Source organism: Trichogramma pretiosum, unplaced genomic scaffold (genome assembly GCF_000599845.2).
Source record: "Trichogramma pretiosum strain Unisexual culture from Peru unplaced genomic scaffold, Tpre_2.0 scaffold1, whole genome shotgun sequence".
Lineage (NCBI taxonomy): Eukaryota > Metazoa > Arthropoda > Insecta > Hymenoptera > Trichogrammatidae > Trichogramma > Trichogramma pretiosum.
Window position 1 is genome coordinate 83,939 of NW_019641703.1, and position 22,944 is coordinate 106,882.

General features: G+C 41.3%; 2 protein-coding genes across 12 annotated transcripts in view; one reads left to right on the top strand and one right to left on the bottom strand.

Annotated features, from left to right (window-relative positions):
* The first annotated feature begins 398 nt into the window (after nt 1-398).
* Nucleotides 399-11,075, top strand: LOC106656450 (spondin-1). 2 transcript variants are annotated; one of them, XM_014377448.1, is made up of 11 exons: nt 399-480; nt 4,780-5,087; nt 5,182-5,564; nt 6,636-6,922; nt 7,212-7,615; nt 8,223-8,436; nt 9,354-9,618; nt 9,746-9,929; nt 10,002-10,165; nt 10,242-10,481; nt 10,635-11,075. In XM_014377448.1, the coding sequence occupies exons 2-11, from the start codon at nt 4,877-4,879 to the stop codon at nt 10,725-10,727; spliced, it is 2,445 nt and encodes an 814-aa protein (XP_014232934.1). In that variant the 5' UTR covers nt 399-480; nt 4,780-4,876; the 3' UTR covers nt 10,728-11,075. The 2 variants fall into 2 exon arrangements, with proteins under 2 accessions (XP_014232934.1, XP_014232925.1); XM_014377439.1 differs by having other exon boundaries at nt 426-694.
* A 5-nt stretch (nt 11,076-11,080) lies between these two features.
* LOC106654087 (transient receptor potential-gamma protein) overlaps nt 11,081-22,944 on the bottom strand; it is an 83,711-nt gene continuing 71,847 nt past the window's right edge. For 5 of the 10 annotated variants that reach the window (XM_023462902.1, XM_023462901.1, XM_023462900.1 and 2 more), the window contains 15 exons: nt 22,228-22,462; nt 21,715-21,863; nt 21,355-21,550; nt 20,559-20,729; nt 20,201-20,435; nt 20,002-20,125; nt 19,646-19,930; nt 19,431-19,564; nt 19,149-19,278; nt 18,867-19,062; nt 18,448-18,642; nt 18,140-18,365; nt 16,655-17,071; nt 15,270-15,887; nt 11,081-13,674 (listed from right to left, as the gene is read on the bottom strand). In XM_023462902.1, coding sequence (XP_023318670.1) covers nt 13,445-13,674; nt 15,270-15,887; nt 16,655-17,071; nt 18,140-18,365; nt 18,448-18,642; nt 18,867-19,062; nt 19,149-19,278; nt 19,431-19,564; nt 19,646-19,930; nt 20,002-20,125; nt 20,201-20,435; nt 20,559-20,729; nt 21,355-21,550; nt 21,715-21,863; nt 22,228-22,462 — 3,541 coding nt within the window. In that variant the 3' untranslated portion in view covers nt 11,081-13,444. Of the gene's footprint in view, nt 13,675-14,506; nt 15,888-16,654; nt 17,072-18,139; nt 18,366-18,447; nt 18,643-18,866; nt 19,063-19,148; nt 19,279-19,430; nt 19,565-19,645; nt 19,931-20,001; nt 20,126-20,200; nt 20,436-20,558; nt 20,730-21,354; nt 21,551-21,714; nt 21,864-22,227; nt 22,463-22,944 lie in introns of all 10 variants that reach the window. The other 5 variants (XM_023462906.1, XM_023462907.1, XM_023462905.1 and 2 more) reach the window with 5 other exon arrangements.

A 22,944-nucleotide genomic window follows, 5' to 3' on the forward strand; every position in this document is an offset into this window, starting at 1 on the left:
AATCGATGCGCCTTGACGCGCGATTCTTCTTTCTTTTCCCTTTTCTTTTTTTTTTTGCTTGCATTATTAAAAAAATGAAGAGCAGATACTTTCCCCTACATGCGGTTGATCGATCGCGTAGCTTTTATACGTGCGTGTGTAGTTTATATCTAAGACGACGCGAGTACAAGTACAGTGCAAAGTATACAGAGGCATCACGCGCTATAAGGAGCTACGTCGCTGGAGCTCGACTCGTGCGAATATGCTGCTCGAGTCGCTGCCGGGGCCCGCGAGCTCGCGATATACTATATACGATACACACGCATTATATATATAGTGTATTTGCGGCTTACTCGTCGTCGTCGTCGTCGTCGTGTGCTGCGTGTACCGAACGACGCGCGGACGACCCACGCGCCAGTCTCTTTTGCGCTTTCCATTAGTAAACGACACGCAGTGCAGAGCAGAGACGACTACGACGAGCCTCCTTAGCACGCCGCAGACGTGCGTTGCTCCCGTATTATACAATTTTCGTATTTATACTGTACACGTGTGTGGACTGGAGCGAGTGACATTGTATACAAAGTTGACGTATCTTTGTGAAGTGCGCAGAGACACGCGTGAATCGACGCGCGTTAGTCACGTGTGAGCTTTGAGATCGAGGAGAATCGGTTATAAAGCTGATCGAGCATCGGCTGCAGGAACGACCAAGTGATAAGTACGATTTATTGTTCTATAACGTACCTTTTTTGAGAAGATAGAAAATATATGATAGAATAAAGTATAATGCAGATTTTGTATGCATTGTTTACTTCATTACTGAAGCATCTCTAATCACAAATAACCGATCTTCGTTTACTCACCATATGAAAAATAAAGCAGGCAATTATTTAATTTTTTTTTCTTTCCGACTGTGAGGCATTGAAATGTTAGCTGTGGATAATAATTATTTCAAGGGTGATACATTGCTCATCTTCGATCAATGTCGATAGAGATATTTTCAGCCTACGCAGCATCCTCCACCTCGTTTTGTTCTTTTATACCGATAACAGTTATTATATTATACGTATACGCTGTAAATGAAGATCTGAAAAAAATTGCGAATGACCCAAATGTCTCGCTCGAACTCGCGCGTGATCGGATATCCCGAAGAGCAAATATTATTACATTATAATAAATATAAATATTATTTGAAATGCATATCGCGAAGCCTTGGCTTATGCCAACACGATGGATATTATAATTCATCGAGCGCAGCGAGTCTTTGGCATACTAGCGATTAACATTATATAGTTGCAGCCGCACTTGTCCGAGATGTTAGTTTTCTCGCTCGCGTTTGCGATACGTGACGATTTACACGACTCGACCTACGTTCGGTAGAGTCGCGCGGCGGATATAATGTCGAACTATTTTTCATTTGAAAAATGATGAACCGGAAAAATACGAGAGTTATCATCATCATTTTTATATTCACGCGCGGCCGTTCTGCGTGTGATTCGAGCGCAGCAGCCGTTTACATAGACTAAACTTAGACGATTGGTATAAGGAAAACGATCGCGATGATACACTTAAAGTTTAAAAACGGACGCGCGGTAGCCTGTGTTGTTTACAAGCTCCAAATTTTATACGCGTGGCGCGCCGTCTCGTTCGTCTCGCACGTGTGCATCTTTATGATTATTATGATTTGTTTTTTTCCCCATTTCATTTTCTCATGCAAACTCGTAACGATCCTCGTCGAAACCGATACGCATATAGACGCAGCGGAAGGTGAGAAATATGCGTTACCGCGGCCGTTAATTCCTAATCCATGACGTTTTCAGGCGCTGCTCGAGTTCGCGTTTAGTCACAGCCGCCTTTTGGTTCTAAAAAAAAAAAAAAAAAATGCACGTGTGTAATTGTGACCCGTGCTCCGCAGTAATAATATCGTTTTTTTTTGTTGTTCCGTAAGATTGGAACACAATCGCTAAGCGCCGTTGTGTTTCTCAGAAATCCAATCATAAAATCGTTCACGATTTTGCCACGCTTTGTTTGGCAAACGTTATAATAACGCGCGAGATATGTATGCATGCAGAGAGTCGCACGCCTATAACGGCAAATATAACTTTGTGATGCATCTCTCGACACTGTGTCGTCGATTCGTCAAAAACTAATCTAGCTCGCATAATTGCACGCCGTGGTGCATTATAAATAAATACACGTTCGTACACAGTCGAAAAATGACGCCTTTGACGCGCGTTTACCGCAGAAGAAGAGAACACAAATCGGTTGCATAATTCGCGCGCGACCCAAAATGATGCGTATCGCGCAAATCAAAGCTCGCACACGCATGGCAATAGTCGATTATAAACTCTCTTGATAGAGAAGGAGGAAGGGGAGGGGAGGAACAACGAAGCAATTTTCCATTATTCAACTCGAGGAGTTTTGCGTATACGTATACGCGCGCGTTACATAAAAAGTCATCGACACTGTATAGTACAAGAGATATTAGTCCACTTGTGTTTGTATGCATGTGTGTGTGTGTGCCACCGAGAGTCGTCTTGACGCTGACCTTCCATAACTCATCAAATCTTTATATTTCTCGCTCTCCGTACGTCAGTATCTACTATACGTGTGTCTGTGTGTATGTGTACTGCTCGTACTGCATATACACACAGCGTTGGCACAATAAACTCATAAAATCGAGTAATGACTGCAGTTTCCTTTGCTCTCTCGCTCTTCTCCGCGCTACGTATGCGTCGTCGTCGTCCATCATAATCATCGGTCGCGCTCGCGGCACCGCACACAACACTGCATGCATCGCCGCAGGTCGCAAAAAAAGGCATTAACGCATGTAATAATTGTACCACTACAACTGCCTATGCACGCCGTTTATTATGTATATATATTTTTTTCCTCTCTTTTGCATGCAATCCGCTTCCGAAGAAATAGGCCTTATCGCACGTTCTGCCGCGCGGTGATTAATGTCCCGGTGTGTCTCGCGGCGGATGTACTTTAAAAGTGTGCGCATAAAAGTTGAATGGAGCAACGACAAAAGAGACGAATAAGAAATAATAAAAAAAAGGAAGAAAATCGTCGCAGCTGAGATGCTCTCGTTTCTGTAGTGCAGCTGCCTTTGGCGCTTTGTGCATACACGTCGCGCTTCACGACGACCTTGTTTATTCATTTAATCGCTGCAATTCGATTGAGTCGTTCGCCTCTCTTTTTTTTGTCTATAACGACGATTAGCCATTTAAATATATTTCAGCCGCATGTAAACGAGAGAGCAGTCATCGACTCGATCCCGCGATCCCGATTCTTCGCCGGCACGTATGCGTCTATAAAACGTGCACTGCACACACATGCCGTGAGTGAAATTTATCGAGGTGTGCAAGAGCAAGCAGCAATGCACGTTATAAGATAGCGCGAACGCGGCTAGAAAATCGCGTCTTGGGAGCTGTTATTAGACACGTGGCGCGAGCGAGCGAGCTGCACTTTTGTTTCTTCGCGACGCGCATGATTGGGGCGCTTTCTTTTGCGGGAAAGGGATAATTCTGACAAAACGTAAATGTGCACACGTTTGATCGTTACGTCGTCGTCGCACTCGTGTGGTTTTAAGCAAAAAAAATGTACTCCCAATGAAGAGCCAAGCCACGACGACGACGACGGCTTAAGTGCCCCGCTGCGGTAATCTCGTTTATACGTTAAAATTAAGCTTGTTCCTCTCTCTTTCTGTCTCATGCGGCGAGAGATTTTTAGATACACTTTTCATTCCCGCGTAGTTTGTAATTAGATGCTCTTTTTGCGCTGCGTCGAACTGGCTATTCATGAAAGTTAGTTTTTTCAGATACACAATTTTCCAGTCCTGCAAATGCTGTGGCTAACACATATCGTCTGTGCGCGCTCTCGCATACACGCGCAAGAAAGATATAATTGATAACAGGTCGTTAATTTTCGTGTAAAGTAGAAAGTTTGCTCCAGCAAGGAGTTTTGCATATTTCATAATGAAGATAAAAAAAAAATAATTGTTTTTTTCTTCCCTCCCATTTAATTGCTCGATACATTTACGCGTCGCGCGCTATTTTTCATTCTCGCGATCATCGACCGATAATTCGACGCACGAGTCGTGATTTTTTTTTGTTCGTTTTGAACACGAGAGATAGAGAAAGAGAGAGAGAGAGATGCATCGAAAGAAGCGAATTCATTCGTCGATGCGTTTTATAAAAGGCTATAGCCGCTGCGCACAATATGCAAATGCATTGTCTCTTTATCGTACGCACGCATTTTAAAACTTGTGCAGAAAGACCGAAGTGCTCATGCTTTCAAGAGATGCAAACGCGCTCGCGCGCTTATAACTATTAACGTTTGGCGTTCACCTTGAATCGCTAAAAAGTTTCGATGGAAGCAGAGAAAAAAAAACGTCCGAAGAGGATGTGAGAAAAGGTGAAGCGTGTAAACGTCGACGCGCGCGGAGATATGTTGCAAACAAAACTTTGGCGTATCTTTGACTTACGAGCTCGCACCGTTTTAGAAGCGAGAGAACTGCACACAGTGTTTATTTTTGAAATATGCAGCATACTTACACGAGTTCTCTTAAAATATGTATAGGAGCACGATTAAAATTCTTAATTAATACACATTTTTTGTGACAATTTTACTGTGAATCTCAAGTTTAATTGCTACACGATATATAACTACAAAATCAAAATATAACGAGCCAACTAACTGACTAATCGTAGTTGAGCTCTCTGTGTAAACGCCATGAAATATGATTTTATCTCTGTCTCTCATGCTCTCTCCTCATTCGTTTACTCTCTTCTCCAAAAGGTGCACACTGCTCTACGTACCATAAGCTCGTAAAACGCAGCGGCGGCGGCAGGTAGTTAAAGGTGCGCTGCACTGCACTACACGCTACACGACGACGATGATGATACCGGCGGTGATGCGGCGTTCAATAGGCTTAGCCTGGCTGTGCTGTGTCGTCATCGGCCAGGCCCGGGCTGGATGTCCGCTGAAACCCAAGACCGAGCAAACTTCCGCCACGAGGCTGCCCGGCGACGGCGGCTATCGCATACTCATCAGCGGCGAGTACGACAAGTACATACCCAACGCCGTCTACACCATCGGTCTACAAGGTATAAGGCGGACGTTTCAAACGTGTTATGCAATTTCAAGCCGTTTCGTCACTTTTTTCACTCTTTTGTCATGTACGAATTTTTTTGCACTTAGGATCCGGCGACTTTGATCAACTGGAGCGATTCGAGCGATTCACCCTGTCGGTGGACGCGCAGTCGCCCTCGTCGTTCGATCGGCCCTATCCGCGCACCGGCTACTTCCAGATCTTCCCGGACTCGCTCACCGAGTTCAACGAGGACTGCGTCAACACCGTGTCCGAGTCGTCGGACCGGCCCAAGTCCGAGGTGCAGGTGCTGTGGCGAGCGCCGCCCCGTGGCTCGGGCTGCGTCGTCTTCACGGCGATGGTGATGGAGGGCCCGACGCGCTGGTACGCCGGCGACGGCCACCTGCAGCGCGTCTTCTGCGAGATGAGCCCCCGCGAGACCGAGAGCCTCGACACGCTGCGATGCTGCGCCTGCGACGAGGCCAAGTACAAGGTAAGCCGGAATAATAGTAGAGTCAAAAGCATAAAATAACTTGGAGTGTACAGGTACTATTTATATGTGGAAAAATTTGTTTTGTCACTTGCGTATTTACTATGTAGTCCATCTGTTGGTGGAATAAAGAAGCTCGTAATCATATATGACACCATTGATTGAACGATGATTCATCTCGTTACGATACAAGATAATTTTTAGAATATTTGCTCTATAGACTCCGCATCTGAGGAGTCTATATAGCTATACGGTCATCGCGCTCGCTCGCTCGGTTTTCGTGGGTTTAAGTCTGTATCCAAAGCGCCTGGAGAGGTTATTTGAACACCAAAAAACACATGACTGCCGTTTTTGACCAATTATCTATAGAAGGCACTGGATTCATAAAACAGTATAGGTAGACTTTTATATTAATCATATAATAATCATATGAGCGGTTTATTCGGTGACGTGTAGTCGTACGTAAGTCGGTTACAAGTGGCGAGCGTAAGCTCAGTCAAAGCCCGCGACGACGCACAGCGTCGCGCTCACCCGATCAGATATGACTGGGAAGCACTTAACAAATTCCAACACTATCAGAATTTATACTAATCGGAAATTTGTTTTGCCACTTGCGAATTCGCAATACTCCATCTGTTGATAAAATCAAGAAGCTCATAATCGTGACAACTTTAATTCTTATGATCAATTTTGTTATGATAACAAACGGCCATTTTAGAATGATATATTTCGAGGTGCCACTAGTATATTAATCCTTACATTTTTCTAATTTTTCAAATGAGTTATATTTTTGTAGAGAATATAATAATAAGTATTATTATTCTAAAATTAATTTGTTATAGTAACAAGATTTATCATAATAATCAGGGTGTCATGTTAGATAATGAGCTTTTTGATTTCGTCAACAGATGGAGTATTATAAATTCGCAAGTGGCAAAACAAAGTATCGCTGAGTATAAATACTCATAATTGGTCAAAAATAAAACTACATGCGAAGCCACAGTTGTATTCATAATAATTTCAAACAATAAAAAGGTTTTACGAAAATCCGTAAAATAACGTGTCCTGCCACAGATGGTCCTCGAGGGTATCTGGTCGAACGAGACGCACCCCAAAGACTTTCCGCAGAGCGTCTGGCTGACGCGCTTCAGCGACGTAATCGGCGCCACGCACGAGACGAACTTCTCGTTCTGGGGCCGTGACCACGTGGCCAGCGACGGCTTCCGCCAGCTCGCCGAGTGGGGCTCGGTGGCGGGCCTCGAGGGCGAGTTCCAGGCCAAGCAGCGCTACCTCAAGACCTTCATCAAGGCGCCCGGCCTCTGGTATCCGAGCATGAACAGCAACACGTCGGCCAGTTTCGAGTGAGTCACGATATAATATACTCTGCATTGAGACATTTTATTGAAAGTATCCTCAATTTCGAGGCTAAAATCGCGATCTAAATTTTCATCCTGTGTAATACAAAAATACCTATGAATATTTCCTTTGTCACGCGTTTACCTGTATCCCAAGAATCTCGATGAACAAAAATTACAATTTGGATTCGGGCTCGAATTTTAAGAATTTCTTCATAGAATTATTCACTCAAATTGATAAAGTGCATCGAACGAACCAACGCGCCACGAATCCTAATCTCGCGTCGATCCGCAGGGTCGACCGTCGCCATCCGCTGCTGTCGATAGCCTCGTCGATGGGCCCGTCGCCCGACTGGGTCGTCGGCGTCAGCAAGCTGAATCTCTGCCAGCGCGACTGCAGCTGGATCAGGCGCATGACCATCGACCTGTATCCGTGGGACGCCGGCACCGACAGCGGCATCAGCTACATGTCGGCCAACGCGGAGACGCGACCGCGCGAGCTCATGAAGCCCATCACCACCATGTATCCGGAGGATCCGCGCTCGCCGTTCTACGACCCGAGCGGTAGGCCGATGCTGCCCGTGGCCAGGCTCTACCTGGACAGGGACGAGTTGATCAAGAAGAGCTGCTACGAGCAGCAGCAGTCGCACGACGTGACGGACTTCGATGTGCGTGACATCGCCGCCGCATCGGGCAACAGTGAGTCATTTAAAGATTGGGACGACGAGTGGCAATCGAATTAATGCATCTACTATATCGTTCGATACGTAACAATTTTTTTCATCGCGTGGACTATTAACTATTAATTATATCAGTATTACGTTGGAATTTTAAGATTTAACTATAAGTAATAAATTAAGTATTAAAATCCATACATGGTTTTATAACATTTTGTCAAGGGGTCTTTTGTTTTTACTAAATCATCTCCACCTCTAAAAAAATTGGTTCAAATTATTCCCTATTAATTTAGCGTCATATATATCATAAAACATACGACGATCTCACAATAGGTAAGTCGATGAAAACGTTCGCTGCATTTTGCTTTTACATATATTGCGCGTGCGTAAAATACAAAATACAGCTAAACCATGCAAAAAACAAAAGCTTACACAATTCGAGGCGCTTATGTATTTTCACTTTACTCACAAAAAAAACCGTCATTATGTATAAGTGCATGTACGTAGCACGTAAATAGCTATAGCAACAACAAAAAAGGGTACTACGCGCTTTGAGTCTGTATCGACAAAAAAATTGTGTTCATATCCGATGTATTGTTTATATTTACTATTATTATAAATTTACGCAGCGGAGACAGACAGCGGCAGCGGCTTGGGCGATCGGCGCGAGGACGACTGCGCCATGACGGATTACTCCGAGTGGTCGGCATGCTCGGTCAACTGCGGAAAGGGAGTAAGGACGCGCAAAAGAAGTTACAGAAATCCGGAGCGCGCCACGCTGATCGGCTGCAACGAGGAGCTCGTGTCCCAGGAGATATGCCTCGGCGCTAACGGAGAATGCAAGTGAGTTAAAATAAAAAAACTTACCTATTTAATGCAGATTGTAAAATTAGGCATTAAAATTAACTAAACTGCTATTGAATTTTATATAAAGTACTCTGGCATGAGAATTCAATCACAAATATTATTTCTAAAGCAAAAATAAATTAAAAGGATTTGATTCGATGTAAACATTATGTAAATATTGATGTTTAATAGATATTTATTTCGCGTTCATGATCAAAAAATTGTAAAGTTAATCGTAATTAAGGCCACCCTATACCGCTAGGTGGCGAGTACCTTTATTTGTAAATCTCAAAGTAGGAAAATGGAAATAATTGTATAAGTCGAAAAGCGAAATTTCAAAATATGGTACTTTTTTCTATTTTGATGAATCTAAAGATAATACTTTTATGATAATAATAATTAATTCATAATTATTGTTTCTTTAAAATACACGTTTTCCTTGTAAATATAGGAAATTGAGCAAAACTTCACCAAATAAATGGAAATGAAAAGAGTTTTACATTAAATTTCATGTAAAACTCATATTATTCGATTTATGAATAATACTCAAATTCAATTCGAATCACATTTATTTGAATTATTTCGTATGTAATTAAATTCACCCGTAACAAAAAAACATCCCCCACTTTTACATTAATTTTCATGTAAATATATCTCAACAGCGAAGTTCCGACGTTCTTATTCCTTCTTCTTCTCTTTGTACCTTGCTCACTTCTGTAATTATACTTTTTGTTGCGTTACCGTTGTGCTGTTGCACCTTCGTTTGCTTTACATTCGAAAGATTTCTCGACCTTGCACCAAGTGCGCGCGCCGTTTAGAGCTCTTTAAAAAAAAACCCCCCGCCCGCGATTTCCATTTTTATGCGCGCAAATAATTTTAAAATGCATTTTTCGCATGCGTGTTCGCAAATACAGGATTGCACCGACGCTGAGCAAAAAAGAAAACGAAAAGTTCCAACAGCTGGCGGGGTCCTTGGTGGAGGAATGCGAAACGACCGATTGGAGCGACTGGTCGGAATGCAGCGCGACCTGCGGAGTCGCTTTCAGGACGCGCTGGCGAAGACTGCGCCGCGCCGACCATCAAAATAAGTGCTTGCGCACTAAACTCACGGAGAAGGATCGATGCGTCCTGCCGGCCTGCCCGCAAGACGCCTCCGAGCAGCAGGACGACGTCTGCAAGGTACGTTTAACATTATACGTACGCGCGCGTAATTAGCGTTATGTAAAATTTTACAGCTTCGGTCGGAGAACGAGATGCACGATAATTTATGCCTCGTGTGTATTATGTATATATGCATTGCTCGTAGGTTTCCGACTGGTCCAAATGGTCCGCGTGCAGCGCTACCTGCGGCAACGGAGTCAAGAGCCGCAGCCGTACTCTGCTGGTCTCGCCGGAGCTCCGGGCCGATTGCTCGAGGAAGGTGCTGCTGATACAGCAACGACCCTGTCTCGATCAAGCCGATTGTACGTTCGCAGCGGCTGCGGCTAAAGGTCAATGAACGATTATTTAATGTTACGTGTAAAACTCGATTGGTTGAATTTTTAACGATCGAATTTTTACAGGCATTTGCTCAGAGAAAATTCACAAAGGACCCTGCCGAGGTTACTTCGAGAGATGGGCCTACGACCCGGAAAAGCGCGCCTGTGTGTCCTTCGTCTACGGTGGCTGCCGCGGCAATAGAAACAATTTCCGAACTTACGACGACTGCACGAATTCCTGTGCCGCCGTAAGTATACACAAAGTGGCGATCAATAACAAATTTTGCAAACCTCGACTCAATCGATGAATTTTCAATTTCAAAGGATTCGTCGAGCGTAGTTCCGACATTGGAATCGGCATCGACGGCGAATTCCGATGTTGTCGTGGCGCGTCACGCACCCGAGGATCGACTGGCCTCGTTGAGATCGTCGGATGTGCTGCCGCTGCCTACCAAGCAACGACAACTGACGCCAGTCGACTGCGAAGTTTCCGAGTGGTCTCCCTGGACCGATTGCAACGTGACTTGCGGCATGGGTCGCATGATCAGTACACGCTACATCGTGGTACGGACATTTCTTTAACTATTTACATTACTGTTGATTGATATTGATTTGACATTACTATTTATTAAAAAAAATAAATAAATAAATAAATAAATAAATAAATAAATAAAATAATAAAAAAAAAAAATTTGAAAATAAAACCTTCTTTTACAGCGACACCCACAAAACGGAGGCAGATCTTGTCCGTTGCGACTCGAGAGACGCGCCATATGCCAACTTGCTCCATGCAAGTCGTTTGAAGTTTGAAGATTGCCATGTAGAAAAAACGAGTTATGCCAACGTAAAATCAAAAGCCGATTAATTAGACTAAGGTCGAAGAACTTCAGCTCGAGTTCAATGAAGCAATATAATCTTAAGAATCATCGTTTTTAGTTCAGTTTAAACTCGAAAATTTAATATACTATATTTAGGAATAAATGACTAATCGATTGTATGGGTGATCCGTGTAAATGTATGAGTGTTAAGTACTTACTCACTTGGCTGTAAAACGTATAGAAAGATAAGCACTCTTTTTGTAATAAGTATCTATTTATGATTATATGACAAGTTTAAGATTTGAAAAAATTAAAATGAAAATGTATAAGTATCAGAATATACAGGGGTTTATTAATGGTCATTTTTTATCAACATATCCTTTTATAGCTAAACTTTTAAGATTCATCCCTTTTTATCATACAATAGTTTTATCATCATAATAATTAATAGTATTTACGCTTACTTCGTAAATTTGTCACATATCTTACACATATTTTGCTTGTTTTTCTTTTCCATACTCAGCGTATTCGTAATATGAGACTATTCGTAATAGTTAAACTGTATTTTTAGTTCGTTTGAAATGTACTCGAATTTATAATTAAAAACCCCCCACAGGTTCACATATATATCTTAAACTGTTTAAATTACCTTCGCTTACAGTTTTATTAATATTATAATCGTGATCAACACGAGCTTCACTTATATTTGACATTTTTAAAATCATCTTAATTAGATAATAAAATGAATTTAAAAATTGAACGACCGATAGTTAACGATTCTATTTTTTTTTTTTTTTTTCAATAAAAGTTAATGACTGTAACATTTACCTCGACGATGCATACGTGAGTGGTTAAAACTTAAAAATGAAATTTAATAGGGTTTTAAACAGCTAACGACTACTTTTCATCGTTTCATTAAAATTCTATTCGCGTTTGTACTATAACTCTTTTAAAATCTGTTTCACAGTACACTGATACAATTATAAAAGTCTGAACAATCGTAATGCATCGTTAACATTAAAATCCAACTTATTGTACAATTAATTTATTTTAGCTCTTAGCACTTTTTGCATGCTAATCTTTGGAGTACGATAGGCCATCTCTTTCTTTAGAGGATATCATAAAAAGCAAACAACTTTTAAAACAATCATGGAACTTTAAATAACGACACTACAATTCTAATTATATTTTGATCTTTTTAACAGTTTGATACAGCCGACTAATTTTTTTTAATTTTAAAACTTTGTTTACTAATTACTCCTCAAGTTTAATCACACCAGAATAATCTCTATCAAGAAATTTCTTTTATTTTCTTATAGCTAATTAAAAGCTAATTATTTTCAATAATTTTAAAAATTCACATCTAAAAATGAAAAGTATTTTAAATTTCTTTGCTTATTACGTATAATTATGTCAAATTGTTTACAAAAACATCGGTTATGATTTCCACTGATAAAAATGTCATAATAAATATCTATATGTTTCGTTACAATTATTTATGAGCATAATACATTATTTGCTTTGATTTTATTTAAATTTTGTATTCATGAATTTGATCTTAATACTTTTAATAAATCACTATGAGATCGAACTGTAAATTCCTTCGCACCTTAAAATGGAGTACTGTAACAATTTTCAATGATATTTGGTTATCGCATAAAATTCTATACTTTTTTGGTTTTCTACTAGGTTGAGTTTTTTTCTCAATATGAGAAAAGTGAACTTTAAAACTATAAATTAAAATATCAGCATAGATAAAGTGACTAGAGACTATATTTACGCAGCAGAGAAAAAAATTGTCTTATTTTTTTGCGGCTGAAAACAGATTTAAATTTTTAATGCACCAGTATACTTACAGTTATTCAAGACTAGCAAAATCAAGCAATCAATCTTTGTTTATTTATTCTCGATAACGCTATTTTAAAACTTATTCATATTCACTAACAAATGTTTTTTTTTGTATTTTTAGTAAGACTAGTAGTAGCAGAAACTTTTTCAACACTAATAAATATCTACCTTTTTTAGTATATAGCTCAACTAAAATAGTATTGGAGAATATACGAATATTTATTTTTTGTCAAACGTTTATCATGAACAGTGTCGGTATATTAGTATTTTACATCCAGCAACTTGATTTTTATTTTTTACGAATTCAAATAGTTTCGAGCCATTGGTATTCGGAAAAAACGTAAAAATCATTAGCTTTTTTGTTTTGTCCAATCGAAGATTACAAATTGATTGGCCGACCCGTGGCACTTTCCAGTTTGGCAGTATTAGCGTAATATGATATCGACAATCATACGAACTTCACAACTTATATGTAGTACCTTCTCGTTACTCACAATTCGAAATACATGTGTTTACAAAATTGTGCGATTATAGTACGTTTCGTTATAGGAAGGCATAAAAGTGATCCCCTTTGGTTAGTGAAAGCAAAATTCATACTTCATCCCAAAGCTCATAATTTCAATTAAAGTAACGGAATTTACGAAAACTCAATAACAATCTTTAATTTCTCGTTTTCACAAATAAAATACGATCCGCTGGGTCGGCGACGTATCGAGAAAACCACAATATATTGTTGCTTATTCATTTTTGTTCTCTTCTTTTCGTCATATTCATCCAAATTCACAGGAATTTTGACACTTTGATAAATACACACGCAGAAACGACGACGACGCCGGAAGATGTCGAAGCATTTATGCCCCTTCAAAGCCATCCTGTCGAAGCGGCCGCGTCGTGTCCGGTTATGGGCTCGATGTTGGCCGGCAATTTCAGTTGTTGCTGACTAGTCGAGGCACCGTTGTGTTTACCCAGAGCCGAGGCTGCGGCGGCGATTTGCGTACTAGCGCTCAAGACACTCTCCTCGGTGGTCGACGGTGTTAAATCAACCGTCGAATTGGTCATAGCTGCAGCCGTCGACGACGAGGACACGCCACCTGAAAAATGCAAGTTCACAGGCAAAAGCTCATTTCATTGGATATTAACGCGTGACTCGTGCTTGTGGGATGCAGTAATTGTTTCAAGTTCGGTGTATTTATAAAATACAGATTGTCGAAGGACTTGGTTTGAATAGAAGTCAAATGTCAATCAAAGGTGTTTTCAGGGCACACTGTCATAAAATATACAAATGCCACAACAAGAACATGGTGATTTGGTGGTTGACACTCACAAAAACGAAAGTGATTTTGTTGTCGGTTGTTTGCTTTCTTTTGAAATATGTATTATATTACATAAGTTAGCTAATTGAGGGAAGAGTGACATTTATGGAATGGTTACATAATGAATGGTTTTGTTGTCGAGGTAATTGCACTGGAATAATTTACAGAATATTTTAGTTTTGCTGTGTAAATTTGCAAAGGCTGTTTCTACAATAGTTACATTTGTACATTGCCGTATGAATTTTTCATCTCAATCGAACGAGACGTGTTAAAAAATAAGTCGAATCGAGTATAGAGCTTTAAGCCAGTGTGATGGAGATAAGCATCGACTTTTGTGTATAGTAATATAAGAATTTAGCGTCGAATTTCAGTGCATATTTGCGGTGACTTGATGAATAACAAACAATTGAATAAAATATCCAGGAATATGAATTTCTGCAGAACATTTACGTATCGATGCTAGTCTATGTGACATTAGCAAACAACTATATCAATACACACTAACTATAGCATAATATATAAAATTCAACGATTAAATGGTTTATCGAATAGAACGGCTAAAAAGAGGATGTTTGAAAATCACGCATTTTTAATTTAATTTCAAACTCACTATTGCAGAAGCAGTCCTGTCTTTCCAAACTCCTCTTCATGCAGAAAAGTTAAAAATTCTGGCCGGAAAATGTCTCAATAGTCTCTTATAATCTCCATAAACCTCGATGTTACATATACTTTTTTTACTGCCTTCGATGGTAGTCGAACTTGAATTTTTTTTCTCTCGAAAAATTAAAATAAAAAGATAATTGGAAATGCATCTATGTTACACCATCATACAATGCAACATTCGTCGTCTTTTGAATTGGGAAAGTTTTTTTCATCGGAATTCTTCAGATAAAATAAATGATGTGTAATTACATACACGCGCAGAAGACAGAGAGATGTGCGCAAAAGCCGCAGAGATTATAAAGCAAGATTTGACGCGATGAGATCTCTCAATTCCGATGAGCTTAAGTGACTAAATCCATTTTGTAGGTACACAGCATATGTATGAAATATTACCATAACATAGTATAGCCAGCAAAGCAACTATTTAAGCCTCTGGCTAGTTATACAGCGCGCTTATCGGAAGTAGATGCACCTTGGATCATTCGAACGACACTCGAGTCGATATATTAAAATACTTTTTTTCTTTTTGTGAGTGTCTTCTTTATACACAATTTTTACAAGACTTATATATCATAATATACTTTTCGTGGCGCATAATATCACTATATTCAGCTTGGAAAATCAAACGACGATCAAAAATCTTATTACAGAAATACTATATGTATATTATATAGCCGAGATAAAGACCAAAATGACGATGAATCTCTAACCTTGGTCTTTGGAACCACCGTTGCTAGACCCCTCTTCGAGACTCGGCTGCTGGCTCTGCGTCGTCTCGTGTCGCCTCGGCTGCACCGGCTGGTGCAGAGCCAAATCGGGGCCGCGCGTCGGCACGCTGCTCGCCCGCTGCAGCTGCTTCTTGGTCACGCGCTGCAGCGCCGAGGCGATGGGATTTAGCGCGCTATCCATGGGCGAGGAAGCTGAAGCCGAGGCGCCGCTGCCGGTGCCGGTGGTGCTCGTGGTCATGGCCGGCGTCGAGCCTCGGGTCTGGTACCTTTTGCGCTTGCGGCGCAGCGCCGCTAGCCCTAACGCGAACGGGCTGGAATGGGCCTGGCTCTCGTGATTCGCGGGTGGAGTCGGTGGAATCGGTGGTATTTGTTGCTGCTGCTGTTGCTGCTGACTTTGCGAGTGGTGATGGTGGTGATGGTGATGATGATGGTGATGCGAGGAATGACCACCGTGATGATGATGGGAAGAATGGTGATGACCTTGTGGATCCTGAGACGGGACGTCCCCGGAAGTTTTCGAATCTGTAGAGCAGTCCGAGTGGGAAGCAGCGTCGTCGGAGGCTTGCGAGTAGACCGAATCTTCGGAACGTGAGCGACCTGCTAAACGAAAGAACAATAGTTTTTACTGTGTAAAACGTTCCTTAATTACATATAAAAAAAGTGTATTTACACGTTACCATGCTCATTCTGCGTTATGAAATATTTTTTCATTTAAAGGTATAGGATCTATGCCCCAAAACATCGAGATCAAATTTGCAACATCGATATAGTACGATAATAAAACAAAAAAATCACATAAGATAAAATTAAATAAAAATAATGTTCTTATTCATAGGGTAAAAAAATGTCGATCAAAACATAGAGAGTCAACTGTAGAAGCATACACTGATAAACAAAACTGGAGAAAGAAAAAAGCAAATTAAAATAAGCGAATGGATAAAAATGATTAGTGTAAAAAGAAGTTACGGATGAAAAATACCTATGGCATAAGTTGTATGGACACATAAATGATGGTAATTGACAAGAATGTAAAAAAAATGTAACCTGTAAATACAAGAATAAACTGAATGGACTGCACAATAGTGGAGTGTCCTAAAAACTTGATAATACAAGAAAGAAATGAATTTAAGAATCAGGACAACACGAAATAAATCATAATTGTATTAGGTTTTAGTTGCGACAGTATTTTTTAACTAATTCCATTTTTGCGTCGAACGCATGTCAGTCACAGGCTGCTCTACCAAAGATACTTGCAATTTTTAATTACTTTGATCACTACAAGCAACAGTGAACTATTTATTATCAACTTTACAAATCAAAAGCCTACGAATTGTCGCCAACAAAAAAATACCACCTATGATTATTACCTATAAGCTTGGAAACTCGGCCAACTTTGGCAGCTTCGATGAGGGTGCCCCATTTTCTCTTGCGCGAACTGCCGCCTCGCGTGTCCCTCGACTGTCGCTGCGAGGAGCCCAGTCCCGGCACGCTGTTCGTGCTCATGTGGTGCGGATTCTTTTTGGGCGTCGTGCCAGGCCCGAATAAGCCGCTTAGCGTACTGCCGAAGATCTCGTGATGGTGTCCTCCGGTACCCGCAGCCGGATGATGATGATGCGAATCGTCGAGGCTCGGAAGTCCGTCGTGGCCGGACTCAGCCACCGGCGCCAGGGTCCCGCTGCTGCCCGGCGGCGGTGCTATGTTGAAGCCCTTCATGAGGCGGCGCTCCTTCTGCCGATTCTTCTTGCCACCGACACCTAGTACGGATAACTCTTTCACGCTACCGTCTGGGCTCGAGAGGAAACAGACAAAGAAAACACCCAAAGGCAAACATTCAGCTAAAACATGCTTACTAGGATTAAAGAATAACAAATTATAATGATTTGGTTTGATTCGAGTAGGTATAGTCCTCGATTGGCTGGATACTGTCGATATTTAATGGAATTTTTCGTACCTGAATTGGCAATTGTTTGTAAACGGAAAAATAATTCATTCAAGACAAAATTATATACAAATCAAAGATTTTAGATCAGTAATTTTCTTTGGAATGGATAAAAAGGGTAACAGAAATAACAAACTTTATCATGCTTTTCACTCAACAAAATAACACCAAGAAAAAAAGTTATATTCAAAAGACAAAAGGATCTCTAAATTAATTATTTTTCAAAGAAGTATTTCTATAGAGACTATTTCTGCATTCAATCTAATCAATTCAACTAAATTCGCCATCCAGCAAAAATTCCGATTGTTTTCCATATCAGTAGTATATCTTTTGTAAAATCTAACAAACGAGGTGTCTTGTTCGACTCACAAAGTATTTTATGTTTAATCATAGCATAGTGCTGCGTATGGAATTTTATTCGGCTAATGTAGGCCATGCATAATTCAAAACTAAAAATTGCAACGTTGTACAAGTACAGAAAAAAATCGGAATTTTCTTTTCAATATATTTCAAGTCCTGATGCTTTCATAAACGAGGAAAAACTGACAAAAAATATCAAAGTCTATACAGATGTTTAAATTATTCAAGGATATTTATAAAAACTACTATATAAGTCACTGTCTCTCTAATATTCAAAAATGCAAACAACATCGAAAAAACTAAAACTCCTTTCACAAGCACAATATAGAAAATTCTGTAAATATATTTTTCAAAACTGCTCGATCCATCGTATAAAAAGAGAATCGCAATTTTCCAGGCTTATCGACGTTGATGCTTGTGAATTACTCCATAGGCATCAAACGCCGTTGATCGTACATCGAGACTCGCTCGTTCGTTTGTTTTTTCTCTCTTTCTTTTTATTTCATGAGTAACACGAGCCGCTCGATGACAAAACAGAACGTTCTACTCTCACCGGTACCCTGGCCAGATGTGTGCTCCGTCGCCATCCCCGACTTTTGCAGTATATTAATGAGCTCGCAGCGGAAAGCGCTTATGTCCTGCTTGATCTCGTTCACGTCGTCCTCCGTCACACCCTCGTTCTCCGTCTTGCGCTGCTCCACGGTCACGTAGCGGCGCACGAGATTACGCATTATGCCCTGATAACGAAAATCGCGCTCCGAGGCCTGTTTCACCTTGCGCTGGTACATTAATACAAAAAAGTTCGCAAATGACACACAGAACGCTGGTGCGCTCCAGTTTTACGGACACGCGTCAACTCACCCGTATGGTCCTCATGTGCTCTTTCTTGGCGGCGCGACTGTGACCGCAGAGCTTTCTGTAAATCCACTTTACAATGTACCAGAAGCTTTTGGGCGTGGGTATAATGTTGAAGGGCGGCGGCACCGTGCCACCTTCCTCGAAGTAGCTTATCCACAGCTTGCTCCGAGCGAATTTCCACTCTACGTCGGCGCGTTCCTAGAAAGATATATGCATTTGTATTGTGTGCACGCACGTATGCACAAAAGCGCAGCGCTATTCAAAATGTATATCAAGGATAAGACGCTCTGTCGTGCTACTCGGCGACATATTGTGCTTTTTGCTCGAGAAAAGCCACTCAAGCTTTTTTTATGTGATTATTACAGAAAACTATAGAATGGTTAAATAAAAGAATGTTTGTAACTATAATTTTTAATCATTACCGATATTAATTGATAGGAATGATTCATCATGGCGATCAGTAGATTCAGTAGCACAACGATGTTAATAACGGAATACGTGCCGAACATCAGCATACCCCAAAATCTTGTGAATATTTTTATTCCATCGAGCTCGAAACTTTCAAGATCTACCAGACCAAAGACGGCCCAGAATAACGTTTGAGTCGTTTCGAAAAGACTGAAAACGAAAATTAATGACGGTGCAATTTTTTTTCTATTCTCTCAGTGCGGTATTCTTTCGAAAAAGAAAATAGAAAACTTTACTTTGCGAATCTTCTCCAAACAATGCAGGCGTTTGGATCGAGGTTCGTATTATTTTGAGGCAAATGAGGCATGGCTGTCGGGCACCTTTTCTTTTCCATGTCGGCGTAGTACCACAGAAGTTGATTCAAACCTGCGCAATTGTTTTTCGCCCCGGCAAAATGAAAAATCAACATAATTAATGGGGAAAAAGTTACGTGACCGAGACGGTGTGCGAGTTCAACCGAATGGAAATAAAGTAGGTCATTGGCAAAGAGTTGTAAAAGTTACGTGATCGACACGTACCGCATGAAAAAGCGAAGAGCACGAGGACGAATAAGAAGAAAAACTTCATGATGTCCATAACCATTCGAGAGAGCGAGACTTGCAGAGGTCCAAGATGTGGATTCACCGAGAATATGTAGACTAATTTTAAGGAACTGTAAAAAAAGACGAGCCACTTGTATCAATATCAATTAACTGAATGTAATTATGTTGAAAGTAATTGAAACTGATCTTACCTGAAAATATTTGCGGCTGAAAATAAGCCCTCGGAAATGAGCATCGGATCCCAAGTGTCCCACTGCTCGCGTTGCAGCTCGACGATCATGTGCGGCTCTATTCCCTCGTTCTCCCTCTGCACTCTGTAGTAGGCCACGATACGTAATGCCACAGTCGCCACGTACAGCGAATTCGTGACGAAATCAATTACGTTCCACATGTCGTTGACGTACTCCTCGAGACCGACGTCCCATAATTGCTTCACTTCCGACCATATCAAGCCCGAGACCCAAGACAAGATTACCCTGAAGAAGCAGAGTCAATAAAGGTGAGGGCGACGTTTTTTTTTCTACATACTTTTGCACGTAAGACTTACCACTCGACGATGGTGGGTGCAGCGCCGCGTTTCGTTGGCTCGTTATGGGGGTCGTGTTCCACATCGTGCCCCGTCCAAACGCCTATGACACTCTCTATCCTTTGACTCGCTAATATCAACATAACTGAAAAAAGCGCCGATTTTAAATTGTAATTCTTTTTTTAAAAAATTCCGAAGTAACTCTCGCGACTTCACTCACAAAGGAACGTAAAATACGACGCGGAATGGCATATGAATTTGATGAAGGGCTTCCTCATGGTCTGACCGACGACCGTGTGAGGCGCGATGATGTAACCGATGCTGAAGAATGGAAAGAGTATGCCGATACGCACGATTTCCAATGCCTGCAGCACCATGTTTTTGCGCCTGAAGCCAGGCAAGCCCTCGTACCAGATGGACGCGAGCAGTTGCTGCACGTTAGGATGCGCTACGAACTGCATATCAAGAGAAAACGCAAACGTAAATTACGTTTTTCATACTTTTTTTCTTCTCTCTCTCTTCTTTTTTTAAGATGAAATAATTTTTTATTTGCGTAACGCTCCCCCGTGCAAACTCACCTTTTTCTGGCGCAATTTCACTGCGAGCTTGAGGCGATTGAGATGCATGCGCTCGCCGTGCTCGAACGCTGGTCCCGTTGGATCGTGATTTAGAAGCACCTCGAGTTCGTACGAACTTCTCGTGTGATCAAGTAACGCCGTGGCGAAGTCTTGACACTGACGCCTGAGTTCCTGAAGTTGCGGGAAGAAAAATTATGTAATTTTACGAAAAAAAAGAAAAACAAGAACGATATAAAAAAATAATGATAATAATAGAAATTGTAACATAAAATTGAGCGTAGAGAAATTTCACCTAATGAAAGTGCGAAAAAGGTAAGCTCGCGCGAGTCCACGGGTCTCATTTTCTTTGAAACGCGCGCGCTTCGTTAGGAGCTGCAATGCCAATTATACACCCTGATTAAACACACTGAAAATTCATTTGTATCGAGTCGGTTTTAATTTGTCTTCTCTCGTGCGCGCAGTTTCTCCACCTCGTGCACCCTTTTGGTGCTGCACCGCGTACGTTTAATAAATCTCCACTGGCAGCTAACGAAGCCAACGCGTGAAATAATGATATTTTAAAATTGTATTTAAAAAAAAATCGAATATGAATTTCGATCGATTCCGGTATTTATTTATACCGTGAGCTTTTAGCGCGGCACGCGCAAGGCTTCTAAACGCGTACCTTTATAATTACTCTCGAGCTCCTTACGATGCCATAATACTATATTACTCGTAATGATCTCCGAGCTGTGCGCGTTATATACACGAGGAAGCGAGAGAGGAAGGAAGAGAGAAAAATGGGCGTTACACTCACTTGATACTCGCACTTGAACTCGTGCTCGAGAAAGGAGAGCCTTCGCAGCTCCCAAGACAGCTCGAAAGCCGTAAGAATAGGATCCTTGGAAGAGAGAGCTATGAGGGAGGGCGACGCCAGGGCACGGTAAGCGTTGATGCGGCTTCTCGAGTGTCGCAGCGAATCCTCTTGGCGCGACGTCACGCACTCGTCGCACCTGCAAGAGAAGAACAAAAGAGATACACACCAACGCAAGCAAATCGAATTAGTTCTTTCTCTCTGTTGCCTTCGACTGACTGTGTAATCTTTTTATTATAAACGGCTTATGACGTAATATATTTATTTATAAATGGCATTAGGTATGTGAATGGTATTAAATACCCGCAACGGACGTCGTGAGGCATCGGCAGCGTGGAACCTCGATCCAGCAAGATTTTGATGATTTCGTAGTTGTCCCGATGCGCCGCGAGTATGAGCGGTGTGATGTCAGGCGTGAATGTTGCTGTATCAGGTGGTAGAGCCTCCCAACTCTGAAAATCATTCGCAACCACACCCGGGCGCTCTAGTGATATAACGCGCGTAATACACGGCATCGTAGTCCTACCCATTCTCGCACCCTCACTCTCGCACTCACTCTCCTCCGCACTACTCTGCTCTGTTCTAACCTGCTTGCGGGAGGGAGAGAGAGCTTATATTAAATTTCAACTCTGTATTATATGTGTACGTACGGAGAGGTAGAGAGCGAGAAATAGAAATTCAATTAAATGTTACAAGCTCGTGCGCTTGTACGTATACGCTAATTTTGTATATACCAACGTTATTGAACTCGAGTGAGAGTTAATATACAAATACTTATTAATAATGATAATGTCGAGCAATGATAAGTATACTCACGTGTGGCTCGCCGGCTCGATGCATACTTTCCTCGTGATCGAGCAAAAGCTCCACGGCCTCGACGAATTCCTCGGATATGGCGTGCAATAGAGCGTCCTTCGTGTCGACTTTAAAGTCTATCAGCAGTCCGACCATTTCGAGATTTTCGTTGTCGATCGCCATGAGGAGGGCCGACCTGCCCAGCGGGTCGACGCAATTTATGTTTATCTTCTTGTGGTTCTCCAGCTCCAACATTCTGTGGAAATCGAGAGAGAGAGATAGAGAGAGAATGAGAAAAAAAACGGAAAGAAAAATTACGAAATTGAGAACGATCGTAAAAAGTTTTTCGGCGATGTATATTGCGTACGTGCAGCAATACACGCACCAATATTGATAGCGTTTTACACCGAGTGCGCAGCAGCTCTTCCTCGTTGATTACAGAGAGCCCCAACCCGTTACACGATCGCGCTCGGTAATTTTTACAGTTTCTAATTGAGGCGAAAAATACAGGCTGCACGTGGTTATCTAGTAAAAGCAAAACAAAAAAGAAAAAAAAAAAAAAACGAGCGCACCGTTTCACGAATGCAAAACGCGTACCTACACAATGTATACGCTCGAGACAATTGAGCGAGCTTGCAGACGCGAAAAAACGAAAGAGCGATTTTTTTTGGTGCTCTCGTTGGTTTCATTTCATTCGAACTTACACGAAATGCATGATTTTGTATCTATTTCAATCGT

Excerpts from the sequence above, each read along its gene's own strand:
- LOC106656450 (XM_014377448.1), top strand. The coding sequence starts at position 4,877 with ATGATGATACCGGCGGTGATGCGGCGTTCAATAGGCTTAGCCTGGCTG. Across the intron at positions 5,565-6,635 it reads GCGACGAGGCCAAGTACAAG|ATGGTCCTCGAGGGTATCTG; the intron begins GTAAGCCGGAAT and ends GTCCTGCCACAG. Across the intron at positions 7,616-8,222 it reads CGCCGCCGCATCGGGCAACA|CGGAGACAGACAGCGGCAGC; the intron begins GTGAGTCATTTA and ends AAATTTACGCAG.